Source organism: Nematostella vectensis, chromosome 14, assembly GCF_932526225.1.
Source record: "Nematostella vectensis chromosome 14, jaNemVect1.1, whole genome shotgun sequence".
Lineage (NCBI taxonomy): Eukaryota > Metazoa > Cnidaria > Anthozoa > Actiniaria > Edwardsiidae > Nematostella > Nematostella vectensis.
Window position 1 is genome coordinate 942236 of NC_064047.1, and position 22940 is coordinate 965175.

Below are 22940 nucleotides of genomic sequence, written 5' to 3' on the forward strand. Positions count from 1 at the left end.
CTGCCAAGGATTTTATCTAACTTTCGCAGTATCGAACCTTACAAGGCCCAGGACAAGGCCCAGATCAAAGCTCCGGAAACATCTGAACTGGACGAATACTCTTTTAATTCGGTTCATATCTAAGAGATGGCAACAATAGTCCCCGCGGTTGTACCGGGGCATATTGTCTCGTGTGACAAATTTGGACTCCAAATTTACCTCTTTGGACGCACAATTCACCGAATTTGGACTCGAATGGACAAGAATTCCATTGTTATAATAGCTGCACTATTACTCTTTATTTCGATTTAAAGTATTTGCTGATGTCGTTAGCTGGGGGTCATAAGCGCTTTTAACCAGCTGGTAACGCAAAGGCAGATACCTGGAAGCAAGAATGGACTGTAGCCGACATTGTAATTGGCATAAGCTTTTCAATACCCCCCTATGTAGTTTGTTTCAGTACCTTGCTTTTTGTTAACCTCAGCTAAGTTAAAAAAGGATGCGCGTAAACTCTAAATGTTATTGAACAAAACCTCGCAGATTTTTTTTTTACTTCCAATGCTTTGATTACCCCAGCCTATAAATCAAACTGGGTTCAACGCTAGGGTTCAATGAAAGGGAATTCCAGGCTTAAGTTTGATTGTGTAGTATTTGCATAGAGAGTCATTCTATAACAAACATTCGATATTTCCTTGGCGAGTAGTTGAATTGTAGCGTCGTTAGATTTACTGATAACCATCTACGAGGGTTAAGTCTGTCTTTAATTTCCTTTCTGTAGTGGCTGTCAGCTGGTATAATACGGATTATGGAGTCGGAGTCCGGAGCGGATCAATGTGGGGATCTTCAGCTGAAATTTAGTTCAGGGATTCCCTTTAAGTCGCTAAGTTACGCTTATGTTGTCTTTGGTAGTTTTTCTTCGGTTGTTTTCGTCTCCAGCCCCCTCTGCTTACACGTTATAATGTTGTATAACAAATGAAAGCCGTGTAACGCTTTAGCAGCCTTTATGTATACACTTCATTTACCTCAGACTTTTTAAATGTTTTTTTCCGCATGTGTTCTATTGCTAAGTTCTTAAATTACTTTAATATTTATTTATTCCGTTTGTCTTTTATTTACTCCCTTTTAACTTTGCTGGGTAAACTCTAAGCGCCTGGAGTCTTACGTTGAACGTTTTATTTTTCATACCTCTTATATCTTGTTATTTCTGTCAACTGAGAGGTTACTTCCGGTGTATTTGTCGAGGTTATGCAATGTCCTTGTTAAGCCACAACATAAGGCAATGAGTCATTTGCTATGTGCTTCCGGGTGTACTTATCGAGGTTATACCTTTTCTAGTTCACCAGAGACATAAGGAAATGTTTCATATGCTTTATGCTTCCGGTCTGCTTATCTAGGTTATACCTTGTTCTAGTCAAGTCATAAAAGTGATGGGTCATATGCTATATGCTTCCGGTGTACTTAACAAGGTTTTACCTTTTTCTAGGTGAGCCATGACATGAAAGAAATGAGTCATTGGATCATTCAGACGGAGAGATCCATCGCCGATGATGATCGTGACATTGCAAGTGGCGAGATCACCAATGAGAAGATGGATCATTACAAGGTAAAGGACGGATCATTTAACGTGTGGGGTAGGGGGTAGGGATAATCAATGAGAAGATGGATCATTACAAGGTAAAGGACGGATCATTTAACGTGTGGGGGGAGGGGAGGGGAAGGATCACCAATAAGAAAATGGATCATTACAAGGTAACGAACGGATCATTAGAAACGTGTGGAGTAGGGGGTAGGGATCATCAATGAGAAGATGGATCATTACAAGGTAACGAACGGATCATTAGAAACGTGTGGAGTAGGGGGTAGGGATCATCAATGAGAAGATGGATCATTACTGGGTAAAGGACGGATCATAAGAAAAGTGTGGGGGAGGGTACTGAGGGAAGGGATAACCCATGAGGAGATGGATCATTACAAAGTATCGAACGGATCATTAGAAACGTGTGGAGTAGGGGGTAGGGATCATTAATAAGAAAATGGATCATTACAAGATAACGAACGGATCATTAGAAAAGTGTGGGTGGAAGGGAGGGGAGGGATAACCAAGAAGAAGCTGGATCATTACAAGGTAACGAACGGATCATTAGAAAAGTGTAGGGATAACCAATGAGAAGATAGATCACTTTAAGGTTAAGAACGGATCACTAGGAAAGACGGGGAGGGGGCCGTGAGTTAACGCAATTACACAATGAATAAAAGTCAAATATGTTCTATTACAGAAAAGGATTACAGTAAAGAAAAGAGTAGGGTATTATAGACATAATAGCTTTTTAATACTGGCGTAAATACGTTTGTAATAACCCCTTTCTCTGCGCCATTTCAGGATCTCCAGCAGGACATCTCGAAGCGTGCACCTGTCGTCGTGCGGATCAACACGACCGTAAACCAGCTCGTCGACAAAACCAAGCAAGGTAGCTCAGGCACATTGGTGGAGAACCTGAAAAAGCTGAACAGTGACTGGGCACGACTCAAGAATAAGGTAAACGGACGAACAGACATGCGAACAGGCATGCGAACAGTCTTGCGAACAGACATGCGGACAGACATGCGAACAGACATGCGAACAGATATGCGAACACAACGAACGGACATGCAATCGGGCATGCGAACACGGCGAGGAATAGGCAGGCAGGCATACGGACGGACGGATATGCAAACACAGCGAGGAATAGACAGGCAGGCGGACACCGCGATGAAAAGACCGGCATGCGAACACAACGATGAAAAGACAAGCAGACATACGGACGGACGGATGAACAGACAGATATACAAATACAGCGAGGAATAGACATGCAGGCCGACCGACCGTCGGATGAAAAGACAGGCATGCAAACACAGCGAGAAACAGACAGACAGGCAGACGGAAGTAGAGGAGAAAGGAGGACAGACAGAGAGATTAACGGACTGACATCAATTTTATTTTACTTACACATTTAACCTTATCAAATATATTTTATCACGTTTCGAAATGTACACAAATACCTCCCATGGGAGTTTAAGAGAGTCGGTATTTAAAGAGTCGTAAGATATGCAAGGTCATTCGAAGCGTCTCTTTCACAAATTTAGATCTCGTTGATTTAAACTTCTGTAGTTACATACTTAACAATTTTTACTTTCGTATAAATGCCACCACGAGCTATCAATAAAGAGATGCCCGCCCTTAACTGGTTTGTTTTATTAATGTAGAATAGAGATAAAGTGCGAGTTGCGTGCGATCTCATGTTTGTATCACTTTTTCAGGTCGCGCAAAGGCAACACGAGTTCAAGTTGACTAAATCTGAAATGGAACAGTTCAATGTCGCCATCAAACATGACTACCAGCAGATGAGCGAGATAGATCGCGTGACAGAACGATGCTATGATAGCCTGAAAGGATCCGAGACCGACATTGAAGACGCTCTTAGGGTACGCTCTTAGGTATTCTTGAGGTGGGGGGGGGATCGAACAATAAAGCAATGGCTTCAAATCCACTGAGACCGTTCGCATGGTCTTAACATATAGACACCTATACAAGGGGAAATACGTATGACGAGTGCCTTGTGCAGGGGATGAGTCAAGAGTCGGAAAGAAGGACATGAAATATTCTTTATTAGCCTATTAAGGCTAGGCTCTCTCCTTTTTTTGGGGGGGGGGGCGAGTGGTAATGGATACTGAATGATACTATAGACGCAAGGTGTCAATGGGCGAGGTGATCTACACTCATAGGGACACACTCAGACATGGATTGGGGCGATTTACTTCTGTTTTCAACATTTTGCGAACTCACGACGACGATTTCCAACAGCAAGACTATGCCTTCTAGCTTAACGAAGCTTTTTTATTTTCCAGCACTGAAATAGTTTCCAATCACGCTCCTCCCAACCAGAAACTGTGGGAAATAAGTAACAAGAGTTCAGAATATTGGCAACCGGAGTAATTAAAAATCCTAACAGCCATAATACTGCTTCTTTCTAGAACCTGAATCGCCTGCTGACCGGCCTAAAGACCACCGGGAGTGGATCAGTGCAGGATGTAGCCGCTGGTCTGATCAACAAGAACATCGCGGCAGCAGTAGTACGGAGACAGAGAGACGAATATGTGGAACGGCTAAACTCCATGAGTGCACGTGTGGATAGGACGAAACAGGTGAGGGGAGGGGAGGGAGGGGAGACGAATATGTGGAACGGCTAAACTCCATGAGTGCACGTGTGGATAGGACGAAACAGGTGAGGGGAGGGGAGGGAGGGGAGACGAATATGTGGAACGGCTAAACTCCATGAGTGCACGTGTGGATAGGACGAAACAGGTGAGGGGAGGGGAGGGAGGGGAGACGAATATGTGGAACGGCTAAACTCCATGAGTGCACGTGTGGATAGGACGAAACAGGTGAGGGGAGGGGAGGGAGAGGAGACGAATATGTGGAACGGCTAAACTCCATGAGTGCACGTGTGGATAGGACGAAACAGGTGAGGGGAGGGGAGGGAGGGGAGACGAATATGTGGAACGGCTAAACTCCATGAGTGCACGTGTGGATAGGACGAAACAGGTGAGGGGAGGGGAGGGAGAGGAGACGAATATGTGGAACGGCTAAACTCCATGAGTGCACGTGTGGATAGGACGAAACAGGTGAGGGGAGGGGAGGGAGGGGAGACGAATATGTGGAACGGCTAAACTCCATGAGTGCACGTGTGGATAGGACGAAACAGGTGAGGGGAGGGGAGGGAGGGGAGACGAATATGTGGAACGGCTAAATTCCATGAGTGCACGTGTGGATAGGACGAAACAGGTGAGGGGAGGGAAGGGAGGGGAGACGAATACGTGGAACGGCTAAACTCCATGAGTGCACGTGTGGATAGGACGAAACAGGTGAGGGGAGGGGAGGGAGGGGAGACGAATATGTGGAACGGCTAAATTCCATGAGTGCACGTGTGGATAGGACGAAACAGGTGAGGGGAGGGAAGGGAGGGGAGACGAATACGTGGAACGGCTAAACTCCATGAGTGCACGTGTGGATAGGACGAAACAGGTGAGGGGAGGGAAGGGAGGGGAGACGAATATGTGGAACGGCTAAACTCCATGAGTGCACGTGTGGATAGGACGAAACAGGTGAGGGGAGGGAAGGGAGGGGAGACGAATATGTGGAACGGCTAAATTCCATGAGTGCACGTGTGGATAGGACGAAACAGGTGAGGGGAGGGAAGGGAGGGGAGACGAATATGTGGAACGGCTAAACTCCATGAGTGCACGTGTGGATAGGACGAAACAGGTGAAGGGAGGGAAGGGAGGGGAGACGAATATGTGGAACGGCTAAACTCCATGAGTGCACGTGTGGATAGGACGAAACAGGTGAGGGGAGGGGAAGGGAGAGGAGACGAATACGTGGAACGGCCACAGGGAGCTCCCCTCTACGGTTTGAATAAAGTTAGAGTTGTTTTTTAGCTTTGCGTTGTTGTTGATTTAGTGCGTGTGTGCGTTTGTATCTCTTGTTTACTTTTTCGGCGCCCGGTGCTTTCTGGCGCTCTCTCATTGGTTAGCGGTCTAACGGCCGTCTCGACTGCGAAAAGGCTTCCGTGTCACGGCACCGTAGAGGTGAGCTGCACGTGAGGTGCACGTGTGGATAGGACGAAACAAGTGAGGGGAGGGAAGGGAGGGGAGACGAATATGTGGAACGGCTAAACAACATGAGGTCACATGTTGATAGGACGAAACAGGTGATGGGAAGGGAGGGGAGACGAATATGTGGAACTGCTAAACAACATGAGGTTCCCTACCCACCACCCTAAGGTGGAGGGTAGGGGAAAGAACATGATACGTGGAACAGCTAGATTCCATGGTCACGTCAGGTCACGTCGGTCACGTGTGAACAGGACAAAACAGGTTATGACGGGAGGGGAGGGGGGATGATACGTGGAATGGCTTACCGTTATGACGTCACGTGTGGATAGGGAGGGAGGGGAGCGGGAGGGGAAATGAGATGAGTGCGCCATGCGGGGACAGACAAAACAGAGATATGACTAATCGCCATGAAGTGATTTATAACAAAGGCGGAGGGGGGAGGATGGGGAGACCAACAGCATTTTTCGTACCAAGGTGCCAATGTCGAATCTCGTAGTGATCGCAGACTGCGTGTTTCCACCCTTTTATACAGGTCTTTTATAGGGTAATGCTAGCAGTACTGCAGTCGGACTAAGTGTTTCCACCCTTTTATACAGGTCTTTAATAGGGTAATGCTAGCAGTACTGCAGTCGGACTAAGTGTTTCCGCCCCTTTTATACAGGTCTTTAATAGGGTAATGCTAGCAGTACTGCAGTCGGACTAAGTGTTTCCGCCCCTATTATACAGGTCTTTAATAGGGTAATGCTAGCAGTACTGCAGTCGGACTAAGTGTTTCCGCCCCTTTTATACAGGTCTTTAATAGGGTAATGCTAGCAGTACTGCAGTCGGACTAAGTGTTTCCGCCCCTTTTATACAGGTCTTTAATAGGGTAATGCTAGCAGTACTGCAGTTGGACTAAGTGTTTCCGCCCCTTTTATACAGGTCTTTAATAGGGTAATGCTAGCAGTACTGCAGTCGGACTAAGTGTTTCCGCCCCTTTTATACAGGTCTTTAATAGGGTAATGCTAGCAGTACTGCAGTCGGACTAAGTGTTTCCGCCCCTTTTATACAGGTCTTTTATAGGGTAATGCTAGCAGTACTGCAGTCGGACTAAGTGTTTCCGCCCCTTTTATACAGGTCTTTAATAGGGTAATGCTAGCAGTACTGCAGTCGGACTAAGTGTTTCCGCCCCTTTTATACAGGTCTTTTATAGGGTAATGCTAGCAGTACTGCAGTCGGACTAAGTGTTTCCGCCCCTTTTATACAGGTCTTTAATAGGGTAATGCTAGCAGTACTGCAGTCGGACTAAGTGCTTCCGCCCCTTTTATACAGGTCTTTTATAGGGTAATGCTAGCAGTACTGCAGTCGGACTAAGTGTTTCTGCCCTTATTATGAAGGTCCTTTGATATATTGATTATTATAATACTGATTTCTTGTCCTTGATACTCAGGTTCTCAATGGAGAGCTGAGCAAACGGCAGCAACTAAAGAAAGACTTTGAGGTCATTCGGATCTGGATAACAAAGATCGAGGTTCTTATCTCATCTAAACTCACCTCCACCGAGACCTTGGACGAGCGGGAGCTCAAGGTTAGCCGCGCAATTGAAAATTTCCTTCCGTTGGGGGGGGGGGGGGGGGACGCTAGGTCTTGTCTTCTTCCTTTAACACAAGCAGTTAATAATACCTAACAATACCTTTGTAATAAGGTGTCAGTGAAGCTGATAGATTTTTGGTTTGTATGCAAATTGTGATGTTCTTTTTAAAGAATATCAATCAACCACTCCTTTGTTATTGTTTGATTTAAAATACAACTGTCAAGGAGACTTCAAAATACGAATGAAGTCTGATACGTTATTGACGATATATGATTGAAACTATCTTGGTTAATCGCATGAATTAGCCGATGAAAATGGATGTCTTGAAGGACTCGGCACTGAGCGGGAGCATAAAATGGCGGCGTGATTGTCCGTCAAAAGATACAGTCGGTTTTATAAATAGTGTGAGTGAGGCCAGTAGAAAACCACAAGGCTTAACCTATACGAACCTCCTACATCATAAGAAAACGGTTAATTTTACTTACAGTCAAAATAGAATTATAGTGAGTGTTCATCAATCCATAGTTTCCCTTCAAACACCTACCCCGGGTACCAGAGGCTCCGAGCTTCGCGGCGAGAAAAACGTTTTTGCCGCGAAGCTCGGAGCCTCTGGTACCCAGGGTACCAAACGCCATACTAGCCACAAAGCCTGAAGCACGTTCACACTTCAGTTTAAATCAGTGCTAAGGAGGATGTCGTTCTAGCTCGCTTATTATTGTTATCCAATAGAATTGCAGCCATTGATTCAAAGCGATAAACGTATCACTTGGCATAATGATATTTTATACAAGATTTACAAGCGATAACCGTGAACTCTTATTTATTATGTCCCGTATTAAGAATTCTATCGGGACGGAACTAAAGGTTTTTGTGGAGGTTAAGGACTCGTGAAACATTTATAGAAACTGTGAGTTACTGTGCCATCTTTGATGCTATATTGTGAACGAAACGGCCTTTGTTTGACGAAGAAATTCATCGCTGCTTAAAAGGTAGAAAAATTAAGCGTAAGAGAGAATGAATCCGATTATAAAAATTAGTCGCTTTTCTTGTTTTATATTACCTACAATGTCGAACTGTTAGTTTCGGAATGTTATAAGATGTCAACAATGTTAAACGGAGTTCTTCGGAGGTTTCCATAATTAAAAATATCTCTTTGTATGAAAGTTATGCTTCACTTGCTAGATTTTGTTTGTTCTGAATTGTGCATTATCGAAGTTCCTCTTATCGCTCCTTTTTCACAGAGTTTGACTGAAGAATTCTCCTCCAACAAAGAACTGCTCGCCTCAATCGAGAAAACCTGCCGAGAACTCGACCAAGCAACCCAGGGTACGAACTATGCCAAGCTGCTTCGAGATCTCGAGCACTTTAAGACCAAATGGGAAACTGTACACACGAAATTTGCTCATGTACGAGACCAGCCGATGAAGAAACTTGGTAGCGAGTTCGAGACTGTCACTGGTGAATTACTAACACAACTGGACAAGATATCGAGGGGCGTTCGTAAAATAAAGCTCGTATCTGGAGATCCTCGGGATATACAAAGTCTGATTGAACAGTGCTCGGTAAGTGTACTGGGTGGAGTGTTAGGTGCCAAAGGGATTATGGGTAACCCGAAAAATTCATTGCAGTTGTATAAGCGTGATCATGTTGCGTTACTGTTACCTGTGACGTGACGAGTCCGTGTCATGTGATTCGTTACCTGACGTATGCGTGTCTTTTTGTGATACGTTACGTGACGTTACCGTTGTCATGTTAAGATTCGTTACGTTGCGTTTTCGTGTTCTGTGTTACTTGACGTGTACGTGTCTTGTTGTGATACGTTACGTGACGTTACCGTTGTCATGTTGTAATGCGTTACGTGGCGTTTTCGTGTTCTTTGTTACATGACGTGTACGTGTCTTGTTGTGATACCTTACGTGACGTTACCGTTGTGGTGTTGTGATGCTTTACGCGGCGTTTTAGTGTTCTGTGTTACGTTCCGTGACGTGTCGGTGTCTTGTTGTGACCAGGGGCAAGAAAACACAGCTTCATGTTGAAGTATCGTGTTGTGTCATGCGTGATATACCGTGACGTGCCATACCGTCTCAAAACGCGTGACCTGTCGACTCTTTGTGCCGTGATGCGTTAGCGTGACCGTGTTTGACGTTTCAAACGTGACATGATTTTGTTATGCCGCGTTGACGCGGCCATACTGTAACATCACTTGTTTTCGGTGTTTCGTGACGACTTTCTTTCATTTCTACATAGTAATGGTTTGACTATAAATCAGCCGTCGCTTAAGTTTCCCTTTTCCTCATAGAAGCAATCGCATTAAGGTACAATAAACTGATTGTTTCGGTTTTAAGAATAAAAATTATTTGTTCGTGTGTTTCAAATTAAACTTGCAAAGGGTTCAAGCTATCAAACTTTCTCTCCAATTGTTAATTGCAGTTTTTCTGTGTTTCAAATTAAACTTGCAAAGGATTCAAGCTATAAAACTTTCTCTCCAATTATTAATAGCTGAATCGAAACCGGCTAAACGATCGTCAGCAGTAATTGTTCAACATGGATTGGAAAGTGAGAACTCTCCCAAAAGAACCGCCGTGGGAGGCTGCTGAGTAAAAGATCGGGCGCTGCACTGAGAGCTTTTTGCGTCCTTGTTGTTTGTGTTCGCTGCCTAGGGGGTCTCGGATATAGACTTGGAAGAAAATCGCTTGCAGTCTGATAATGCAGGAAATTGTTGATTGTGTCTAAAAGCGTTACTCGCTCGATCGATTCATAGATAAGCGATTTCTACCATGTTTATCGCGTTTCGAGAGCGACTCATTAAAGCCACAGAGGTAAGATAAGTTTATGTGAATTCCAATTAAAATTCCGCTCTAAATGATCGAAACTATCGTTTTTAAATTATTTCTTTCCAAATGTTCACTCTGATAGAATCATGTACAATTCCTTTAAGGAAGGAAAATTTCAAGTTTTTTTGCAATTTAACTAGGGTTAATTTTTCGGGAGTTTTTGTAGAGCATGTAGATTAGTTATGATTATGTTTTTTTTCCCGAAAATTTGATTCCCCACAACTTCGTCTTGGTGAAATTGGTAGATTTTGAATTGATTGGGGATTTTGATGAAGTTTGTTTAGTTTCCGTTTGCGAAAAAGGTGTTTTTCACACTTGCTAATGTGTAGTAGGTACAACTTAATTTCTTATAAATGTATATTTACACTGTATATCTACGCTTTTTCTTTTCTTTCACTTATAGCCAGCTATTGTTTTTAAAAGAACTTGTTATGGCACATCGAATGATAACATTATAATGCATACAGAACATAATATTCATGATATCAATCCTACGGAAGCTATCGAATACAAATTGTTTGTGTAACACTTTATATACTTAAACTACGAATTAATGTAGAAAATGTAGTTTGGAAAATATATCAGTGTTAATCCCCCACATAATTTTATCTTTAGACAGCTTTTTGTTTGTTTTATTCATTTAAATGGCTTAGAAGACATCGAAAGAAATTTTGCGTTACGAACCGAAAGACTGCGAATCTAATCCTTTTTACAGACTTCGCAAACTTTTGCCATATTTATAATTTCTGTGGCGAATTATATTGTTTTAAGTCTGTAAGCTCGGGCATACTTTCGTTGCCTCTATTGTGAGGAAGTGAGATCTCAGGTTTATTGCCATAGGAGCGCAGTTTTTGTGGTTTTTTTCTCAATAGGCGACATTGTAGTAATAAGAATTCAGATGCTTAGCCCGCCTTTATGTCGCTACGAGCTTTGTTAAAACATCTTGTGTATCGTGACTTGTTATAAAGTTCCCCTCTAGTATACCGCGCTCGTTTATTTGCATTGCAAGACATGATGAATGACCGTGACCGTGTCATACCGTGACCACGGCCGTGTGGTTCCGTGCTGCGACTGTCAACGTGTCGTAAACGGGTCCTGCTATGACCACGAACGTGTCGTAACCATTTAGTACCGTGACCATGAGTGTGTCGTTACCATATAGTACCGTGACCATGAGCGTGTCGTGACCATTTTGTACCGTGACCATGAGCGTGTCGTGACCATATAGTACCGTGACCATGAGCGTGTCTCGACCATTTCGTGCCGTGACTGAGAGCAGATCGTAAACGCGTCGTGCTATGACCATGAGCGTGTCGTGACCATATAGTACCGTGACCATGAGCGTGTCGTGACCATTTCGTGCCGTAACTGAAAGCATATCGTAAACGCGTCGTGCTATGACCATGAGTGTGCCGTGGCCTTGTAGTAGCGTGACCACGAGCGTATTGTGCCGTGACCATTAGCGTGTTGTTACCATGAACGTGTCGTGACCATAAATGTGTCGTGCCATGACCACTAGCGTGTCGTTACCATAAGTGTGACCAAGTGACTAAGTCGTGCCGTGACCTCAAGCGTGATGTGACAATGTCGTGCCGTGACCAAAAGTGTGTCAACATTACTTCTAATAATGGGTTTCTCTTTCTGCCTCACAGTCGTACCGCGCGGAGCTTGCGAACATCAAGAAGGACGTCGAGCAGGTGAAGAAGATCGGGCAACAGATAATCGAGAAGAGCCCAGAAGAAAAGAAGAGCGGAGTGGAAAGAAGAGTCGAGGAGGTTGAACATGAACACGTGGAGCTCGAAAAGAAAGTCCAGAAGAAGGTGGAGGTACGTTTGGCAACGTGGTGTGGGTTGGGGGGTGGGGGAGATATGTAGACTCATGGGGGGGAGGGGGGGATTTGGGCCTGAGCACGTTGAGCTGGAGAATAAAGTCCAGAAGAAGGTAGAGGTAGGTTTGGAAAGGGGGGAGGGGTGGTAGCCCTTTGGGGTGGGGGAGTAGTTGAAGTCGAGCATGAACATGTTGAGCTGGAGTAGAAAGTTAAGGATTGTCGGGATGGGTGATGGTCGGGATGGATGATTGCCGAATGAGTAGGTCTGGATGGGTGATGGCCGAATGATTAGTTTTTTTTATAAGAACTTTTTTAAGAACGTCCATACGTAGATTTCGCCAAAGTTTAATAATATTCTAAGAACATTTGGAAGATCAGATAGCAGAAAAATATTATTTTTTTTAGTGTGTCATATAATGCTTAATCAGATTGTTTTTCATGATAACAACCTTACAAGTGTTATTGTTATTGATCATTTGTTTAATTCTATTCTAATACCACTTTAAGACACCCTTTGCCGGTTTTATGGCATTTGCTCGCGTCCATTGGTTCTAAGCTTTCGGCGCTTCTTCGGAATCGCTCGGGCATACGCAATCAACCGACAATCGTCTTCCGGAACACTTACGGTAATCAATAATCCTTCGACATTAGACATGTCCTTTGGCAATCGGGGGCTCTCTTTGAAAAAAAAAAACAGGATATTTTACCATTTAACTATATCATATCTAACCACTTCATTCGATATTTTAATACCATCTTCATTGTCTGGTCAGCACTGTCAAATCCGCTTCTATCATAACGAAACCTTTGCATTTTACATATCAAGTGGCGTTATTTATATCAATCCCTCTTTTTATTTCAATACCTTGATAATATCGCAGTAGGGATCTTCTCAGGATATGTTTTTATATTGCTTCCCCCTCGATAAAAATGGTCACATTGTCTACAGCGCCTTGGCTGTGAACACTCCCTTGAAAAATGACATGTCTCGAAAGGTTATCTTTGTTTTTGTCGCTTCCCTGTGGGCACGGTAACCGAAAGGTTTGAGAGCATTCCCACCTAGACATCTTCGCACCAAACCATGACCGCTGAAAATCCACATCCGCTTGTGTCAACACATTTCCTTTACCTTAAGGAATGGAACAGAAAAGGATCAACAGAACAGGTTATTTTTAATCATTATAACAACCCCTCTAAATCAACACTTGCCCTTGAATATCCACACTTTGGTATCGTTAGGTACCGCTTGAATTCCACCCTCGAGAGACTCTTTTTTAAGACGTTATTTTATGCTTGTATTTTAAGCGTTTTTTCTTGAACGTCAGCAAAGCCGTGCGCTATGTTTTGTCGATCTTACCAAGCAACTGTGGCTTTTTACGTCTGATGTTTCGATAAGCCAGCGCATCTGTTTTACCCCGTTATAATTTATTCCATTAAACTGGGTTGTTTTGATTGAGGATCACATTCTCCAATTAGAGCTCCTACCATCTATGCTGCCTCATTCACTAAAACCTAAAATCGCTTGCGAGTTCGCTTGAGGACGGTCTACTTCGAATCGTGGACGTCGGTTTGATGACATTAACTGTACACCTTTCTGCCAACTTCGGTAAACGCACTCACTCAGTAATTCAATTTTAATGCCATTCTCACTGTTTTGCAGTTGGATATACACCGGCAGTAAAAGAGCGTTTTTCCTCGTGATTTTATTCAGATTTTCACGTCATATTACTAACAGGTATAACTGAGAATTTGAAACGTGACATAGGCTGTCAACGAGTTTCGAATTTCTAGGGAAAAGTAAAAAGAATAGCTTGTGTATTCTCGTATTATGAATACTTTGTTATTTAAACGCAAAAAATGCAATTAAATGCAAATTTATATACCGTTATAATAGATGTTCTATTTTAATCTCTTTCTCTCGAAAGAATCTTATTATTTACTTTTTTACATACCGGCATTCTGCCTGTTAAAAGAAATCTTTTTTTACGTATTTACAACTTATTATCGGTGCTATGAATAGACTTTAATATGAAATGTTTGTTTTTAACAGCTGATGTAATATCACAATGCTTATTTTATTTGTATTTCACGTTTTTTTGCATTTGTGTACTGTACTTAATTTATCCCGATAAACAATAACTATAGAGAACAAACAACCTCACAACCGGCCAGCGGCCTTACGAGTTTCTTTGTGTCAATCATGCTTTATTAGCCAATCACGGGAGTAGAATACAAAACTATCTAATTGAAAAAAAAAATTAACAAAAACTGCATTCTTTGATTATATTTTTATGATACTTTAATACCGAAATATTTCTACGAAAAAAATATTCTGGAATTTTCCGATTTCTGTTAGATCTCTGGCAAATTTGACCTTCAAGTGCCGCTACTATACTCAGATAACACTGTGAATTTTCGATGACCGTTTAATTCCACGCTTATCTATGATCAAAGCAAAACGCGCTACAACCAATTAAACTAAGACCTTTTCGCTTTCTTGAATGCAAAAATCTCACTTCCTCTGTGTACAAATTTCTATTGGTCAAATTTTAATAATAATAATAATGATAATTAGCGGCTAATTACGAAGTTGTTTTTCATTTTCCTTTAATTCCTAATTACCACGATTTCCCGCCAAAATGGCAACAAGCGAACCCATTCTGACATATTCTAATTTTCGTTGTGAATTTTACGCTATCTGTTTGTTCTGTGTATGATAAAATCGTTTTTATCGGTATTTAAGTTTATTGCTCTATTTTATCGTTTCCATTTCCGATTGCCTTTTCGCTCAAGTGTCGGTGGTTCACCCGAGAAAAAGGCAGTGTTTTCTTCAAAGCTGCTCTTCTGCGCTTTTTGTTTGCGGTTGGATAAGTGAATTAGTCTGTTTATTTTCATGTTACCGTATACTTTTCCTTTCTCGCATTAGTGTTATTATTTGTTTGTCAAAAATAAGGATAAACTTCATAGCTGCTCTTCTTTCCTTTTCCTTTTGCCAGGCTGTGGCTTATGATTTTGGTCTTGTTTTAATTGTCCACTGCGATTTCTCTATTCGCACAAGTGCTGAATTTTGTTTTCTGATAGCAGAATAACTTTTTTGTAGCTTCTCTGACGAATATGTGACCTCTGTTTACGTTCATTGATTTGTTTATCGTCTACTTTACGGTTGCCTTATTCAAGTAGCATGTGTTTCTTGATAAAAGAGTAACATCTTTTTGCTGCTAAGTGTCTTCTATTTATGTGCATATCTCATATCTCTGCATATCTATGCGATTGCTTTATTTCAAAAGTATATTTAGGTATTTTCTTTGAGGAGGAAGAGACCTCTTATAGCTTTTTAGTGTTTTACACTTTTCTTTTTCTCTGTGTTTACCTTATTCGTATAAGTATTTGTGGTTTGGTGTAAGGGAGAGGAAATCTCTAGAACTTGACCAAGTGAAACACCTAAACCATGGCTCTCTTCTACTGCATGGAGCATTCGAAAACTCGCCGAGCATCAATAGAAGCGAGAAACACGGTAAAACCTTTTAGTTGATAACAGGGTTTGGTTATCTCACGTATTCTAAACAAGATATATTGCAGTAACAAACGCATAGAAAGACTTTTTCCCGCGAGAGAGTGGTCGCTTTCGACGCAAACGAAATATTGTTTTGCATTACTTTTTCATTTATATATGATGATCAGTCAGGGCATGTAGGAAGATATCTTTCCTCTAGCTTGCATGATGCCCTTTGATTAAAACAAAATGAAAGCAAAAAAGAAATGCTAATAAAAAAAATAAAGAAATCACCCTGAACTTATCATTATAGACTGTTAATACAAAATGGTTTTGTTTACCCATAGTTTAGTTTATTCGCGTAGACAGGGCAAGGAGTGAAAAATGATTACATATTATGACGCTTTTCTTTTGCAGTAGTCACGGGTCTTTTTTATGATCCCATCCATTTGTATAGAGTGATCATCTGGGTAGATTTACGGCTTATGATTCCAAATAGAGTGTAAAGACTTATTTAATTCTATGTTTTGGGATTTTTGCTCGTTTGAGAAGGGTTGTTTTCTTGAAAAAAAAAACGCTTCGTGCGTCATGAATAGTCTTGCTTTAGGCGAACATTCTAAGATTACTAAATCTATCTGCTGCATACTAGTAAGCTATGAGATCTGCAACACTTTTTGCTGTTGCTTGAACTTCACCGCGGCCCTGAAAGTGTCAGATAAGGAGACTAGAGTAGCTAAAGGATAAAGGAAATGAGGGTGTTTTTGAGACGTGTTTCAAAGTGAATTGGTGGCTACAATGCTGGACAAAACTGTTGTCGCCTTTTTTGATTTTTCACTACATAAGGGGTTTCAATGTTACCTACTCCTGCGGCACTCCCCCCTTCCCCCAGTACAATGTTGTTCAATTCGGGCTGTCTTTCTCAGAAATTAAGCACGGTTACATCCAACATTGAAAGGGAGGAAGGGGGGTTTCAATGACATTGTTTTGGGAAGAAAGCTAGTTAACTTACGATAGATATCGAGAAATCCGCCTTTTTTGAAGGACGCGACAACTAGTTTTGTCCAGCATTGTAGCCTATTTAGACTAGGCGAAAATAGGTCTTCAATGCTCTTTTTTTTAAAGAATTTCACCGAGGCCCTGAAGCTTTCTGAACGGCTCGAGAATGACATGACCAAACTTGAGACGTGGCTTGAGGAAACTAAGACTGAGGCCAAGCGACGGGCCGACGTGGGCTTCCCTGACGACATCGACAACGACATCAAGTGGAACAAGGTAGGTTTTACTCTATAGTAAAATGTAGTTGTCGAATGTCGAATATCGACGCTGGCTTCCCTGACGACATCGACATCAAGTGAACAAGGTAGATTTTACTCTATAGTAAAATGTCGGTGTCGAATGTCGAGTATCGACGCTGGCTTCCCTGACGACATCGACAACGAAATCAAGTGGAACAAGGTAGGTTTTACTCTATAGTAAAATGTCGGTGTCAAGTGCCGAATATCGACGCTGGCTTCCCTGATGACATCGACAGCGACATCAAGTGGAACAATGTAGGTTTTACACTATAGTAAAAGATCGGGGTCAAATGTCGAATATCGACGCGGGCTTTCCTGACAACATCGACGAAGACGTAGAGTTCAACAATGAAGGTTTTATACACTGTCGAATATCGACACCATCTCCCTCGATATTATAGTGAAGGCGCTTAGCAACCGATTTTCGATGTCGGCCTTGACAATCGACCTGATAAACTCGCCTTTACTGATCTCCTTGTGTTCAATCGTGCAGAGCATCATAAAAGAGGTCACGTCTCGGCTGAGCGAGGTGCAGCGACTGACGGAACTCGGTCGAGAGCTGGTGGATCTTAGTGAGACCGGGCAGCTTGAGTCTCTCGAGGATCGTCTGACGCGCATCAACAACACGTGGGAGGAGCTGAGCTCATTGCTAGAACACAGGTACGCGCGCGGAAAACGCATGTCCAAGCACGGGTAATACTGCAGATACACGCGCGGAAAACAGGTATACGTGCGGAAAACACGGGTACATGCGCGGAAAGCATATCCACGCGCTGAAAACACTGAAGTTACACGCGCGGAAAGCACAGGTACAAGTGCGGAAAATGCAGGTACATGCGCGGAAAGCAGGTTCACCTTCGGGAAATATCGACCGTTCACGCGCAAAAAGCACTGTATATATATAAGCTCGAGAAAACACTGGGGATGCACTCGCGGGAAACATAGGTACATGCGCTGAAAACAGTACATGCGCGGATAATCATATACTTAGGTACACAAATCGAAATTTTATCGAAACTAGAATTAATCGATAAGAATGGAATTAGTTTTTCTTCGTTGTTTAAGCTCCCTTATCATCGTCATCAGCACGGTAATGATTTCAAACATCTAATCCGCCTTTTGTGGCTTCCGTCAATCAAATTTTATTTCTAAACGCCTTACGCGTTTAGTGCGCTTCTGTTGTATGTTCACCGCGATTTTTGAATTTCATGTTCAGACTAATTGTTGAGAATGATTTCTGAAGTATTCAAATAGGGCTCTTTATTTTTAACTTACCCAAGACTGAATTTTATCTCTCTCTCTCCCAAGGTTGACTCTTCTCCCGAAATACAAGACACAGTTGAAAGATTTCGAGAAGCTGGTTGACCAGCTAAACAGCTGGTTAGACAAGATGAATAAAGAGGCGGACGCCGTAGACATGTCCAGACCCGACGAGGCTCGTGAGAGAATCCAGGTAACGCAATATCATGTCATGGTATGTCACACGACGGCGGTAACGCAATGTCACGCCACGATATGTCACACAGCGACACATGTCCAGAACCGACGAGGCTCATGAGAGAATCCAGGTAACACAATGTCACGTCACGATATGTCATACAGCGACACATGTCCAGACCCGACGAGGCTCATGAGAGAATCCAGGTAACGCAATGTCACGTCACGATATGTCATACAGCGACACATGTCCAGACCCGACGAGGCTCATGAGAGAATCCAGGTAACGCAATGTCACGTCACGATATGTCATACAGCGACACATGTCCAGACCCGACGAGGCTCATGAGAGAATCCAGATAACGTGATTCACGTTACGTTATGTCACACAACGATAAATGTCGAGGGCGGTCGAAGTTCACGTAATGATACAGGTAATGCAATGTCACGCCCAGACCAGACTCGACAAAGCATTTAGAAAACGCAATTGACGTCACGGTCTGTCAAGCAACACGACAGGCTGAGGCTCATTAGAGGTTACAAAATATGAAGTCGCGATCTGTCACGCAACAGGGCGAGTGGCAGATAACGCAAAGCCTGTTATATATTGTCTGTCACACTGACACACAAGATGCCTAAAATTTCATGTTTTCCGCCCGTTTTATCTAATTTCTTTCTACGCTATATGGAGAAATGAAGTCATACTAGGGAGAATTTTAATGTCAATTATTTCTTTTATGCAGTTGCTACAAGAGGACGTAGACAAACACGAGTCGCAGTTCCAGATCGTTCAACAGAAGACGAACGAGTTCGTGTGTCACGGCCGGCCAATAATGGAGCCCTACAGAAGGCTGCTTGACCGCAGATGGGACGAGTTGACGGGCAAGATGGACGACCTAGAGGAGGAGCTCGAGCACGTCAAGCAGGGAAAGGGGGCGGCTGTAGAAACAGAGGTACTTTAAAGAGCCACACTGAGCCCCTTGTTATTGTTTTCACCTCACATTGACAGACAAATAATGTAAAAAGACCTCAAATCTCTTGGTATTTTGCGTTAGGATGACAAATATGGTGACTGACCGAGACGTTAACTTTCTCTAACTTACATCATGCAATCTGGGGGTTCTTTTTTTTAGCTAAAGCCCCTTTCCTAATTCACACCACTTCACCGTCAAACAGATGAAACTGACAGATCCCTTGTCAACCACGCCTTTGTTACCTGTATATTCTACATTGGGAGAAAAATTATGTGAGGGATATAACCCGATAAAAACAAAGTTTATTTACTTCCTTTTACTAAAATCCATCGAAAATATCGGGAATTCTGTCCCAAAACAACCGATGGAAATGGATGTCTCCTAAGGTGACAAAATGGCGGCTGGCAGAGAACCGTTTACCTTTCATCACTAACATTTATGTAATCTCGTGGGGACACTTTTTTTTTAATTCACCACATCTCACCAATAAACATATGAACCTATAAGAGCCCATATTTAACAATAACTCAAAACAGTACATAAAAGTATAAAAGATTAAAAATAAGAACGTTAGAGGTTCATGCTCACTTTGGTAGAATCTCAACTGTTGATAAAATTAAATTAAATAATATTTATATTTTAACCCGTTTGACAAGCCACTAATGATAATACGAAACCATGTGACTTAATTTGACGTCATCAATACGTCACTTTTATTTAACCCAGAAAGCTTGGTCATCAAAGCCTGTTGACACTCGCATGTACACATACGAATCGCATGGTCCCTACGTATCAAAGGTACGAATCACCAAAAGAACGTCTGAGGTAAAAACAAAGCCTTGTTCCACGCGTTTGGGTATCCTGTGGCTGGTGAGCCCATCTGTAGCGCACAGGGATCCCGAAAAAAGCACAGGAGCAAGGTCTTTAAAAGTTTAAACAGTTTTTAATAATATAGTTATTAAACTGTTTTTAAAGGTGTATAAACACTGTTGTTGATGTTGTCTTCAATGATAGGATTGAAATACAGTAGTATAACACAGTAGTATATTTTGTAGTGCATAATGTATAAAGTGAATAAATCCGTCAATAAATGCAGAAAAATAAATGTCAATCAATCAATCAATCATTCACTCTCACTGCTTACAGGCGAAGCCCCTCATATCATTTCACTAGACAGGGCCCCGATTTGAAGCCTTTCTCTTTGATATGTTATGTGCGTAGTTGAACGTGTTGTCATTACCAATGTTCTTATCTAATATCTAACGTCTAATGTCAGAAACATGTGTATAAGAGACTTGAAACGTGTAACGCAAAGGAGAACGAGATGCGCTTGCCTTCGAAATCATCAATTCGTTTTCGCTACAGATAATGTCGCGCGTATGCAAGTTTTTTCCCCGCCTTTTTTTCCTGCCTAAAAACATTAAGTTCCCAGATCCGCTCGTCTGACAACCAAGTATGGAACCTCAAGACGTTTGTTAGTTAAATTTCCTTTTCAGCGCTTTTTTTTCTATTAATTTTTTTTTCTATGTGTTTGCGAGTTGTTCGTAGGTTGTAAGAAGGGTTCGCGTTTTAATTCCCTTATGAGGTTTCTGCTAATGTCTAATGTCTCCTTCATAATGTACCATTCACAGCAAGCCGAGAAAAGGCCGAGTATCGTAAAGTGGTGTAACGAAAAGGTCGGTGTACTGTGTTTCTTGTCACATGTCTGTACTTTATCTAACCAAAGAAAAGTGTGTGGTAGTTAATAATAACAACAATAACAATAACAACAACAACAACAATAATAATAACAATAATAACAGTAATAGTAATAATAATAATAGTTATATACTGGGATAGTGATACGGATAATGATATTGATAGTAATAGTTATACTAATAATGAGACTGTAAATAAATAGAAGGGAGCAGTGCAGGGGTGTCGTGTTGTGTTTATTTAATTGAGGTGCCCTTCTAACATGCCTTCACTACTAACAACATACCGTCAAAGAGAAAGGCCGTAAAGTAGGGTTGAATGCTTCATGAGTGACTGACTTATTGTTGTTTTCTTCTAGTATGTCTGTACTGTTTTCAGGTTACTCTGTACTGTTTTCAGGTTACTATTAGGGAGCGGAAAGTCGTAAAGCAGGGTTTACTCGTTGAGTCGTATAGTGGTCGACTTACCGAGGCTTACTTCTAGTATGTCTGTACTGTTAACAGGTTACTGTTAGGGAGCGGAAGGTCGTAAAACAGGGGGGAGTGACAGAGGAAGTTCTCACCACCTCAGAGCACGTGATCTCAGAGACAGGAGTCCCGATGCTGGAGGAAACGCTTACAACGCGCAGAACGTACTCTTTTGGTATGTCAATCACGTTTTTACACCAGAAAATGGGTGATGTTTCGTTCACGAGATGTTTGATTGTTATACATTTTGTAATTTATTTGCTATGCGTTTTTTTTTCAAAACTAAGCTTACAACACATTTTCAATGCCTTCCATGATAACTCTGCTCACATCAAAATAGTGTTTGGTAATGGTAAGCAATGCAGGATTTCAAAAGGTATCCATCAGAACACAAAGGGTCTGTTAGCGGAGACCGTACCCTATCGTACCCATGTATTCGACCATACTCATGTAGCCGACCATTGGACGCCAGATCCCCCTACCCGACTTTACTTCAATCCTTTTGACACTAGATCCTGAGGATGACGTGGACGATCGACTCAACGCCATCTTCGCCGAGATTGAGGACTTAGAGAGACTGCTCCGCGAGATCGAGAACCCCCGCAAAGAGGGTGTGGACAGCCACGAGGTCACCCCTCGGATTAAGGTAACCTCCAAGCTCAAACTCTTGATTCTCCCTAGTGATTCGTGTGCTCCCTGTTACTTGAGTTGGGAGAATGAACCAGTCTCTTATAGACAGCCACGGGGTCACCCCTCGGATTAAGGCAACCTCCAAGCTCAAACTCTTGATTCTCCCTAGTGATTCGTGTGCTCCCTGTTACTTGAGTTGGGAGAATGAACCAGTCTCTTATAGACAGCCACGGGGTCACCCCTCGGATTAAGGCAACCTCCAAGCTCAAACTCTTGATTCTCCCTAGTGATTCGTGTGCTCCCTGTTACTTGAGTTGGGAGAATGAACCAGTCTCTTATAGACAGCCACGAGGTCACCCCTAGGATTAAGGTAACCTCCAAGCTCAAACTCTTGATTCTCCCTAGTGATTCGTGTGCTCCCTGTTACTTGAGTTGGGAGAATGAACCAGTCTCTTATAGACAGCCACGAGGTCACCCCTAGGATTAAGGCAACCTCCAAGCTCTTTCCCTAGTGGCTCATATGCTTCCAGACACTTGAGTTGGGAGATTAAGCTAGTCTCCCATAGACATAAGGTCTACCCTAGGATTAAGGCAACCTCCAAGCTCAAACTCTTGATTCTCCCTAGTGACTCGTATATGCCCCCAGTTCCTTGAGTTTGGAGAATAAGTTTTCCCATAGACTTTTCTTAAGATCAAGAACTCTAAAAAATTTCGTGAACAGTCACAAGGTCACCGCTAGGTTCAAGTTGAAACTACTGATTCTCCTTATTGCACTCATATGCTAACAGTTGATTTAGATTGGAGAATTCAAGTCAATTCATTTTAATGAATCCGTGGTCTATCCTCACCCGACACCTTGTGTTTACTGTGGTTAGAATAACGTTTTTTTTTTCAACTGAAATTTAGTGGTAAATTGTCATCATGACACGCCCCTCTTGTTTTTATGGCATTAGTTTCTCTTCTCTGTGACGCGAGGTTGAAAGTTTGCCACTGTTTGTTTCAGTCACTTATAAGAATCCATTTTACGTCGCATATGTAGCTGTACTCGAATTCCTGTAATACCTCTCCCTCTTCTACCCCTCT

At 42.4% G+C, this 22940-nt stretch overlaps 1 protein-coding gene and 1 long non-coding RNA gene across 6 annotated transcripts in view; one reads left to right on the plus strand and one right to left on the minus strand.

Moving 5' to 3' along the window:
• LOC5512847 (dystrophin) overlaps nucleotides 1-22940 on the plus strand; it is an 89145-nt gene that overhangs the window by 23760 nt on the left and 42445 nt on the right. For 3 of the 5 annotated variants that reach the window (XM_048721355.1, XM_032382310.2, XM_048721356.1), the window contains 14 exons: nucleotides 1463-1582; nucleotides 2360-2515; nucleotides 3277-3441; nucleotides 3991-4161; nucleotides 7061-7198; nucleotides 8446-8766; nucleotides 11691-11864; nucleotides 16482-16631; nucleotides 17148-17314; nucleotides 17963-18107; nucleotides 18835-19044; nucleotides 19792-19863; nucleotides 21264-21402; nucleotides 21740-21873. In XM_048721355.1, the coding sequence (XP_048577312.1) occupies nucleotides 1463-1582; nucleotides 2360-2515; nucleotides 3277-3441; nucleotides 3991-4161; nucleotides 7061-7198; nucleotides 8446-8766; nucleotides 11691-11864; nucleotides 16482-16631; nucleotides 17148-17314; nucleotides 17963-18107; nucleotides 18835-19044; nucleotides 19792-19863; nucleotides 21264-21402; nucleotides 21740-21873 (2262 nt within the window). Of the gene's footprint in view, nucleotides 1-1462; nucleotides 1583-2359; nucleotides 2516-3276; nucleotides 3442-3990; nucleotides 4162-7060; nucleotides 7199-8445; nucleotides 8767-11690; nucleotides 11865-16481; nucleotides 16632-17147; nucleotides 17315-17962; nucleotides 18108-18834; nucleotides 19045-19791; nucleotides 19864-20696; nucleotides 20742-21263; nucleotides 21403-21739; nucleotides 21874-22940 lie in introns of all 5 variants that reach the window. The other 2 variants (XM_048721353.1, XM_048721354.1) reach the window with 2 other exon arrangements.
• Nucleotides 12198-13410, minus strand: LOC125559756. The gene is made up of 2 exons (XR_007306424.1): nucleotides 12732-13410; nucleotides 12198-12544 (listed from the first exon to the last, which is right to left on the minus strand). It is a non-coding gene; the product is annotated as an uncharacterized LOC125559756 (long non-coding RNA).